This window comes from Triturus cristatus, chromosome 7 (genome assembly GCF_964204655.1).
Source record: "Triturus cristatus chromosome 7, aTriCri1.1, whole genome shotgun sequence".
NCBI classification, from domain to species: Eukaryota; Metazoa; Chordata; class Amphibia; order Caudata; family Salamandridae; genus Triturus; species Triturus cristatus.
This window is the reverse complement of record NC_140590.1, coordinates 267,339,987-267,350,594: the sequence shown is the minus strand read 5'-3', so window position 1 is coordinate 267,350,594 and position 10,608 is coordinate 267,339,987. Positions and strand designations below refer to the sequence as shown.

Sequence of the window (10,608 nt, the reverse complement as noted above, 5' to 3'; positions counted from 1 at the left end):
TGTTACTTCTCTGCCGCCTGTCCTCGAAAGTTAGTGGAAGCGGGAGGCCGCCAAATCCCTGCCAGGGGCCGCCACGAATATGTATTGTATCCGATTCCTCGTGGCGGCCCCTGGGGTTTGGCGGCCCTGTACAGGTGCACAGCTTGCACATGCCTAAGGCCGCCCCTGGGGAAAGGAAAATATGAGGCTTTTCATATTTATGATCCTGTCGTTGTGCTCAGCTGGAGTGATTTATGGTCCAAATTAATTAATCTTTATAATTTTTTTCACGTGAACAATAAACAGCAAAAATGCGCAATCAGAAGTGAGACCTGGTCTGCAGGATAAGGGTTCCTGTGGGGGCGGGGGGAGGGGCGGCACTGGGAGAAATTAGGGACAGAGCGGGAAAAAAGTCAGTTCGGGAAAACTGCTCTAAATTACTTGCCGCCCCTAGCGCCTGTAATTTGAATACATGTAATATTTCAGTCGGGAGAGAAAATCAAAGGAAATGTGGGGTTATGTGAGGCCAGGGGACGGAACAACAGATAATGTTTGTGTCTCCCACATGGAGTTTGCTCCGGCAGAGGGCAGGACACGTCTCAGCAGCTTCCTGATGTTTCAGACCTAACCATACAAAATCCTGAGACCAATGAGTAATCATCATGGCAAACCTAGAGAAAACCTCAACAGCTTCCTTGACTTTCCGTTCTTTTGCGAGGCAGAGAGTAACGACTACGGCAGGAGTGTTCGCTGACCAATCGCCCCCACTATGGCCACCTCAGAAACCTTTCAGATAATCTGTCAATTTTTATTAGTCATTTATTTTTAAAATGCTTAATTTTTTGTGATAAATGCAAAGATCTAGAAACAACGGTGCCACTTCTGCTTTGGCTCCCAAGATCAATGTGTATGTGTCTATATCTATGTGTGTGTGTGGTTCTGTATGTGTGTGCGTGTGGCTGTGTGTGTATGTGTATGTGGCTCTGTGTATGTATGTGTGGCTCTGTGTGTGTGTGGGAAGCTCTATGTGTATGTGTGTATGTGTGTGCCTCTGTGTGTGTTGCTCTGTGTGGGTGGCTTTTTTTGTAGGTGGCTCTATGCGTGTGTGTGTCTATGTGTGGGTGGCTCTGTGTGGGTGGCTCTATTTGTGTGTGGGTTGCTCTATGTGAATAGCTCTGTGTAGGTGGCTCTGTGTGGGTGGCTCTGTGTTTGTGGGTGGCTTTGTGTGTGTGGCTCTGTGTGTGGATGCAAATGCAATAGGTCTTGCATTTGAGATAGATTAAGCTATTGACATTGTAAATAACAATGGCGTTTCTTTAAATGTTTAAAAAATAAAAACATTAACAAAAAAAATGTCATGAGCAGTGACAATAGCTCTAACTTTAACAATGCCGAGACCATTGCATTGTAACACTCACTAACTCACTCTTTCACTACCTCACTCTCTATTTACCTCACTCTCTCTCACTACCTCACTCTCTATTTCAATACCTCACTCTCTCTATCTCACTACCTTACTCTCTCTCTGCTAATGCAATAGGTATCACATATGCAAAAAAAAAACTAATGCCAATAGAAATGACAATGCCATTTATTTATAGATACAAAAATCATAAAAAAATAATGAGCAATACCAATAGCTCTACCTAGAATATTGCCGAGACCATTGCATTGTAAATGCTTGTTTAAGTACCCTAGACGAAAGTTCCCGGTTGAGATTTTATAAAAAGAGAAGTTTCGTCAAGCTAAAATGGCTTTATTGTTCTTGCAAAGAGCTCATGACCCATGGTCACTGTGTTGCATTATTAATTTTACTAAGGCTGCTGTAAAGTTAAGAAACACTAGAGGGGTGGGTGCTTGAAGGGCCCTGTGTTGAGCATTGTGTTAATCGTTTTTATATCTTATCTAATGAAATGCTGGAATTCATAGCAATGTAACTTTTCTTTTTTAAATTTGTTGATATGTGTACTTTTATGATGTTTTTAACTATCGAATAAAGAATTATAAAGTAAAGTAAAAAGATTAGTCTGAATAAGTAACATGGGTTTTTAGGCTTCTCTTTGTGCACACATTGCAGACAATTAATAAAAACGGTCAACGTCATCAAAGTTCGAGATTTCATAATTTTATTTCGGGTGTTTAGATTCGTTTCTGTGTTCCAGAACGGATTGACGGCATTGCAAGAAAACAACAGCCGCTTTAATGCCAAGAAAAGAAAGAGAAAACGGGTGAAACATTGCATTCTTTCGTTTCTTTCGGGAGCTATGTCAAAGATTGACGCCATTTTGAAATGTAGTTGTCTCATCTATTGAATTCCACGATTGAAAAGAGAAAGGGCAAAACAAATACCCTAGGAATGTGCTTGGTATTTGTGCGACAAAACAACAGCAGCAACATATAACAAATAATTCCGTTATAATAATGAAATGCTTAAGAATTTCAATAAATAACAATATAAATTGAATGAGCTTTGTTATTTGATTGCGCAATGGGAACGCAGAATATTGAGAACTCTTGTGGCTATAACAACGGGTTTCCTAACACCACTGTGGCTGGTAACGTCATCAGGAGGAAAAGGTGCCCATGTTACCGGAAGTGACGTGTTTTGTGTATGTGTTTTGGAAATGGACTCTTCTGGTCACAAGGTAAAGACTTGGTTTGTAAAGTGACACTTGTGGGTCGTTATTTGTCATCGCTTCATGTTCAGACTCGTCGCGGTCTCAAGCGAATCTGGCCACTAAATGTTGAAGACAGGGCTATATGTTTGTTACTGTCTGAGGGGAGCTTGCCCATTTAACCCGGACAACTAGCTAACTGAGAGAAATGCCATTATTTACGTATGGAAGGGCACAGTGTGCTCATTCAATGAGGAAGACGCTCACTGTCTGAGGGAAGGGTGTGCCTACACGAACGAGGGTCTGCTCAGTATTGGCAGCATCTGCACTGTGCTGGGATTGTCTTGGTTGTCTTTTATTGTGCTCCAGTTGGGCTTGTTTGGACTTAGAGGTGCAGCTTCCAGTTTCAGATTGTTTGAGGATGTGAGGATTCTGTGCTTGAGTTGGTAAACCGCTTATGCTATTTGAAAAGACCAGACACGTTTGTTACCTTGGGTTGGCTCCACAGCCTATAGTAAATCATTTTTTGATAAGGGAGGAGTTGTGCTGATTGGCCACCTGATGTGAAAAATACTTCGTAGGGTTCACGATTGTGAGTGTGCCATGGAGTGGTTGCATAATTAATGACATGAGGTTCTTTGGGGTGGACATTCGTTATTCTATGGGGTTTCTTGAGATGGGTGCCAAGGACATGCTGAAAGGATTTTAAGAGTGGCTTTTTTAATCTTTAATATATATATATATATATATATATATATATATATATATATATATATATATATATATATATATATTTGTATTAGGGCCGTTGCCATTTCCATTCCAAGCTATACGTAAGTTAATCAAGGATGTGGTCATGGACAGTATGGCAAAAAACCATTACACGTGATATTTATTTACAGATTCGCTGGACTTTTATCATCAGTCTTTTAATGTATAATAGTGCATTTGCTGTAACTGACAATAAGTCCTAATTAGTTGGAGTTTAGGATTGCGTTTTTTCAGTATTGCAATAATGCCTCTTCGATTAGGCACATATGCATACATGTTTGTGTGATGTAAAATTAATTGGAACGTTTTTATGGTCATCTTATTAATCAACTAATTCAATGTTGTTAATTTTTCTAGATACATATTGACTATAGGGAACTGCTTTTTTACTGTATGTTTCGCACAAGTATTGTAAACTTTATGTAGACTTATATGAGTAATTAGCATGTTGGCTCTGATTAGTAGAATCTAAGGATTCATTTCTTTTATATAGCATATTTGCACTAGTGTCTTATGCTAACCAAGGAACTAACTTTGTTCTTATGTTTTGGGTTACATTGATGAAGAGGAAGTATCAAGCCACCTTGCGTAATTGTATACTATTTTGTAATGATTTTAATCATTCAAACTAATAAAGTCTGCTACCACAGAGGAAGCCATGGCCATGTTGCAAGTTATTGCGGGGCACAGTTTTAGGAGCTAAGTGTTGTGTTAGTTGTCTTTGGCTGATTGCAAAACTGATAATGCTACTTTCTGTGGGTGGGCTTAAATTGGAGAGACAAAATCAGTGTATTAAGTTGCTCTTCCCCCTGCGGGCAAGTCTATCTGAAAATCCTCTGTCCTGTTGGAGGTTGACCAGATCTAACAAAATATTCAAGGCACTTTCTGCACATTTTCCCTAAAAGATGCTCATGGCCAGGGGGGGCTTAAATGTTAACAAAATGTTCATGTAGGAAGACAAACTGACTTTTGACCTCTGTCTCTGAAAGTGGAGCAAATGTGACAAGATAAGATTTAAAGGCATCTCTATTGCTCACAAAGTGAAAGAGTAATAAAAATGCATTTAAATCTTGTTATCTTGTCACATTTGCCAGTCTTCAGAGGTTAAAAGTCAGTTTGTCTTCCTACATTTAATTTTCTTTCTGTGACTTAAGTTAGAGAATTTTGTACAGTGAACTGTGTGACAATTGAACTGTGCAAAGCATGTGAAATGAAAGGCTGTAAGATGTCAGGCTTTTTTCTAACACAACACTGAAATAGCAAAGTGAACATTTCAAATATATTTCTCTAGTTATAAAGACCAATTTTTGTAATTCTGTGGTGAAAAAAATATTTTTATAGGATCAAAACAAATTAGACCACTTTACTTGGTGATATGCAAATGTTAAATATTTTTGCTGAAACCCAGTTTCCAAAAATTGTTTACGCGCTAGCATCAGTAGAACTACATGTTAGTGGGAAAGTTCTGTGGCCATTTCAATGGAAAATATGCCATCTGTAAATGACAGTGCACTACTACATCATGCTTTGGTAATATACTTATGAAAAGTGTGTTTGTAAACATGAACTGGGAATTATTACTGCTCCTGCCGAGATGACAATGCTATTAGGGAACTTAGAGGCACGTCAGGGATCATGTGTACCCTATATATGGTCTTGATTCTTGTTACACATGGAGCAAACATTTAGTTTAGTAAATCAAGAGTTTTTTTGTACAGCAGAAATAGTGAACTTGCATATTTGAAGGTGCTCTCTTATGTGTAATAAAGAAAAAAGCGTCTCCATAAGACAAAATATTTGCCTAGGATCACACAATTTTAGACCAGTTCACGGGTCAAGTACATTACAGTCAGGTCGTGTAGATTATTAAAGTTACTAGACCTGAAGGTCTAGTAACATTTTAATGATTTTCTGAGCCCTGCCCTTTCCATCATGCCCTTGACAGTTGAAATCAAGTTCCCAGCCAGTCTTGAAAGATGCTCAGGATTTCAACTGTTCCTTGAGGGATTAAGGAGTGCCATATTATGATCCCAAAAACAACAGTTGATGGACAGAATGCAGAACAATGTCATACATTCACCCCAGTACAGAGATCTGGGCCTAAATCTATCATTGTTTTGCTCACCATGCCATTCCAGTTTGAACCCAGCCATATGCAAATCAGTCTTGACCCTGTGCCTCATGGGAACAGTCCAGCCCGTACTGCCAAGCCAGGTCTTCCCTGGACTGGAAACAAGCATCCTAGGACCGGTTTCGGGGTTTCACCCCTCTTCAGCCAGGATAGCTTGATTCCAGTGGCATGGAGAGCACGGGACTCACGTCTGAGCATACCCGTCCCACTCGGGGTGACAAATGCAAAAACAACAGTTGATGGACAGAATGCAGAACAATGTCATACATTCACCCTAGTACAGAGATCTGGGCCTAAATCCATCGTTGGGATGCTTGGTTCCAATCCAGGGAGAACCTGGCTTGGCAGTTCGGGCTGGACTGTTCCCATGAGACACAGGGTAAAGACTGGTTTGCATATGGCTGGATTCAAACTGGAATGGCATGGTGAGCAAAAAACGATGGATTTAGCCCCAGATCTCTGTACTGGGGTGAATGTATGACATTATTCTGCATTCTGTCCATCAACTGTTGTTTTAGCATTTGTCACCCTGAGTGGGACGGGTATGCTCAGACGTGAGTCCCGTGCTCCCCATGCCACTGGAATCAAGCTATCCTGGCTGAAGAGGGGTGAAACCCCGAAACCGGTCCTAGGATGCTTGGTTCCAATCCAGGGAGAACCTGGCTTGGCAGTTCGGGCTGGACTGTTCCCATGAGGCACAGGGTAAAGACTGATTTGCATATGGCTGGGTTCAAACTGGAATGGCATGGTGAGCAAAAAAACGATGGATTTAGCCCCAGATCTCTGTACTGAGGTGAATGTATGACATTGTTCTGCATTCTGTCCACCAACTGTTGTTTTAATGTTATCATCCCAGGATCTGCCTAATGACTCCCAGTGACCTGAGGAATTCCCTTATGTCACCAAGATCTACTATGCGGAGGCCCTTTCAGTTGTTTGAAGCTTTAGGGTCATTTTGTAAGTCCACCAGGCCTCGAGAATGGCACCTCGAAATAATAGTGACTCTTTCCCACCTATGCTAACTTCTTTCTTTTTAGGTCTCGCCATTTACTAAGGCCTTTTCAGGGGTTTTTAATTTAATAAAATATCTATTTGTCCATCGGGCAGGTTGCTTCATAAATCTACTTGTCCTGTAACAAAATCCACTTGTCCCTTTGGTGTGTCGACAAATTATGGCACCATTCTCATTATATAAGAGCTCTGATACAGCCTCTCTGATTATGCCAGGGCTCATACCATAGTAGTGTTTGAATACTTGCAATCTCCTTATGCCACATTTCCGCAGATCTACATACAGGGGCTGTAGGTAGTGGTAAGCAATAGTTCCAGGGTTATAATACTCTTTTGCGTCTGTGCAAACCTACTAATTTGTATGTTTTAAGGGTTTTCAGCAACTCCTCTCTAATCTTTTCCCATACTGAGAAATCTTGGAAATTTACTCCTGACAATGGCAGACGTAAACCTTCTTTCAGAGTTGGGGAAAAAGTGGTTTTCGCCTGAGCAAATCTACACATGCATATTTGCTCATGCGAAAATGCAGTTCAGAAATATTTTCTAGGAGTACTATTTCTTGTCCTACCTTCTGTAAATTCTTGGGAATTCATGAAAGCCGTATAGCTGCACTTAATGCCAGGACATATACCATTTGTGCACTTTTGAGACTTTCTTTAATAATTAGGCCCCATATTTGATCTGGCAAGGACCATGACCTTTTGCGTTTATTAAAATTCTGTCTCTCTCTCTCTCTCTCTGTATCGGCTGGCTTCACTGTGAGTGATAGCATTCTGGTCTTTCACAAGGAGCATATCGGCACACAAAGTAGTTTTGTTCAGTGCCAGTAATTACTGTGGCAGTGTGTGCTTTTGAGACCCACATTTTTTTTTTGCTTTTGCCAATGTTTGTTATAATGATGAGGGCCCGGCAGCTCCCACACCAATGAGGTTTTACAAAAACCATTCCAAAACAATTCACACATTGACAAAATTAAAAAGCTGACCACTAATTTCATAGCTACTGGCTTTGCCAATGCTTGTTTATTTTTGTTTCCCATAATCTAATTGAAACTGGTTTTACTGATTTTCCATTATGATTATTATGGGGAAATACTAGCATGCATCAACACATGTTACTAAATGATGCTGCAAAGAAATGGTACCTGAAATTTGACAGTATTTTAGAGATTTTTTTTCTTTTTTTCGTGCTTTCATTTTTTTAATGAACATTTTATTTTAAAAGCAAGGAATCATCAATCTTGCTTTCAAGCTTCTGCAAATATTTGCATCGAACCAGAGCATTCTGGGAGCATTATACATAGCCTCACATTGCTAAACATTGAAAACGTGTGTACACATTTTTATACTGGAACCACTGTCAGTAGTGCAGTCAGAGCTTACAACATTTACTTGGAGCGCTCACCCTAATAATAAAAGCTTTCAATTAATGAACCATAAATATAAGTTTGAACAGCACTAACATATAGACAAAAATATTACCTTAATTGCAAACAGTGACCTTTCCTGATCAATAATGTGGTACTGCAAACTGGCAGCCAAAGGGTTTGCGCTGCAGGGAGTTAGGCCTACTTGTCCCAAGGACAAAATACACATGAAACCTTTTTGCCCTTGACCCCACACAATATGTCCTGGGCGTCGGGCTATAGGAATTCCACATCCCTGGCTTTTAAACCCTGAACACACGGTCGTGCGTTTTTTTTATTTTTATCACCCGCAATTGGCCTTTGCGTGCGTCTTTCTAAGAAAGACAGCACGCAATTGGTCCAAGGCTGGTGCATGTCCCTCCTTCTCTGTCCCCTGGCCTAGGGTGCTCGGGAGCAAGCGGCAGCACCATCTGTTTCCAATTATCGTGCCCGCGTCTCGCGGTCGCGTTAATTGGAATTAGATGGCGGTCAGCGCTGGTCGCGCTGTTTTTTTTTCTCTGGGACCAACATGCTCCCAATGTCACATGCCAGCATTTTCTTTTAAAGACGCTGCTCGTTTGTGTGTTTTGATACATTTTTCCTTTATTACTAAAATTCTTTTACCCCCATAATTGGACTCCGGAGGTCTGCCATGTGTGCCGCGAAGCCGTGTCCGAGAAGCTGTGGCCCGGTGCGGGCCGCACCCTGTGGGGTCTTTGTGCATCAGGGTCGCACCAAGGCAGCCCTGCTTGTGCACCCCTCTCCCTGCCATCTGCTCTCCTCGCCGCTGTTCTGCTCCTTGCTTTGTCCCCCCTTTCTGAGAACAGGCAGCACCCCCCCTCCCTCGCACCCGTGCTCGTAAAGGCGCATCTGGTCCCCGAGCGAGGCACCGCCTCTCCCGTGCTCCTAACGCGGGCGGGCTCTCATGGTCGCCGTCCTTCTCGCCTGTCCCTGCTTCGTCTAAACTTCCGAGCGCTCCTCATCAGCACAGGTGTTTAATGTCTTCCTCTGTCCTTCTCTTCATCACGCGCTCCGATGCTGCCGTGCCCATGCGTGAATGCCAGCCCAGAGTTTCCGCATGTGCAGAACTTCATAGACCAATCTTTTCCTTGGCTTTTCTTTTTAGGTATGCTTCAGGGGCCTCTTCAGCGGTCTCCTCGCCAGCCTCCTGCAATATAAGTTCATAAACACACAATCATGCATACATCTGGTCCTGGGTCAGCCCACTGCTCTCATTATGACTGATTATTCCAAAGTGCTGAATGTTTACGCACAGATTTAAGTCAAGGACAAAGCCCCACGCGGGCTCGGGAAAGATTTGTTTTTTAATCCTTCTCCCTTGCACTCCGAGAACTACGGGAATAATCCTGTACAGGAAAATCTACTTAAAGCATGCCAGTCTGAACATACCACCTTGCAGCGTGTCAGATGCCAGATATAGTTTGCAGCAGCTGAATGCAAAGAATGATGTGAGTACCTCTGAAGCACTTTTTGTTCATAGATATCTCCAAACTCTGAAGCCTCCCAAAGGCGAGACATATTGGCTATGGCAATGTTTGTTTCTAATAGGTACATCCAGCCTCCACCAAGGATTCCCAAATATTTAGCAGAACACTGACCACCCAAACTTCTGTTTAAAGAACATCATCTGGCGCTAAGCTCTTACTCAGATGTTTACTCGGGGAAACTGTATAATGAAGCTAAAACAGACTGTTAAATAATTTTTTGAATTATTCTCCTGGTCAGTTCGCTTATGGCTGACGACCTGCCTCCTTGCCTTCCTTACACAGAATGGTTTGTGACCACATTATGCCTAGATGACCTACAAGTATATCTGGTTTATATGAACCCCTCATTAACAGCTGGCAAACTTTGGTTCACTAACAAGGGGCTTTGTTTACTTCCCACCAGTGGATTTGATGGCAACCATTCTCTATTGCAATTGAGTTGCGCCATTCCATGGCAAAGAATATGAAAAACCAAGAAAAAACACAATAGTATGATAACTCAATCTCACCCAAGGTTTGCCGGCTCCATGATGCCAAATCTGTAGCCCAGCCCACAACAATGGTAAAAACCAACTGCCACTTGGTGTGTATTGAAAGACAGCCTCATATTGTAGCAACAGTCTCATCCATGCTGCCGCCCGACATCAAGCAATCTGCCACCCTTCCTGACCAAACAACCCGCTCCGCCCATTCCTACCCCTCCTCACCATTTTGCCTCGTCACAGTCAACTGAATGTTCTTTAGATGACCCCATATGACTTTGGGACAAACAGTCGGTGGCTGGAGTCCGTGTGTAAAATTCAGCTTGTTCATTGCAATAAATCAGTGTCTCTATCCATTGTTTGTATTCAGTGGATCGTCTTCTGCCCCACCAGCAGGCGACCTGTCGCTTAGCTAGTAGTAGCGCCAAAGCAGAGTTTTTCACTCTTGTCCCAATAGAGCTACACGAGGGGCAAGGTGGCAGATCATCCAAGACAGCGCTGCAAAGCGTAAAAAAAAAAAAATGTTTTTTCTCCTGCACACTCCGGTCAGATCTGGAATCATGCAGCAGGCCATGTTTGTGCAAAATTTTCTTGTGCAGTATGCTCTATTCAGATATTTATAGTGGATGATGCACAGTTGCTACTGGCGGAGTTCATGCCAATTTGTTTGCAACAGAAGTCCATATATCTTCAGGTATGGCAAGGC

The 10,608-nt window shown here is 42.1% G+C and overlaps 1 protein-coding gene across 2 annotated transcripts in view; it reads left to right on the top strand.

Annotated features, from left to right (window-relative positions):
* Nucleotides 1-2,457: 2,457 nt before the first annotated feature.
* TBC1D17 (TBC1 domain family member 17) overlaps nucleotides 2,458-10,608 on the top strand; it is a 556,250-nt gene continuing 548,099 nt past the window's right edge. The window contains exon 1 of one of the 2 annotated variants that reach the window (XM_085616191.1): nucleotides 2,458-2,624. In XM_085616191.1, the coding sequence (XP_085472317.1) occupies nucleotides 2,604-2,624 (21 nt within the window). In that variant the 5' untranslated portion in view covers nucleotides 2,458-2,603. The remainder of the gene's footprint in view (nucleotides 2,625-10,608) is intronic. The other variant, XM_085616192.1, reaches the window with a different exon arrangement.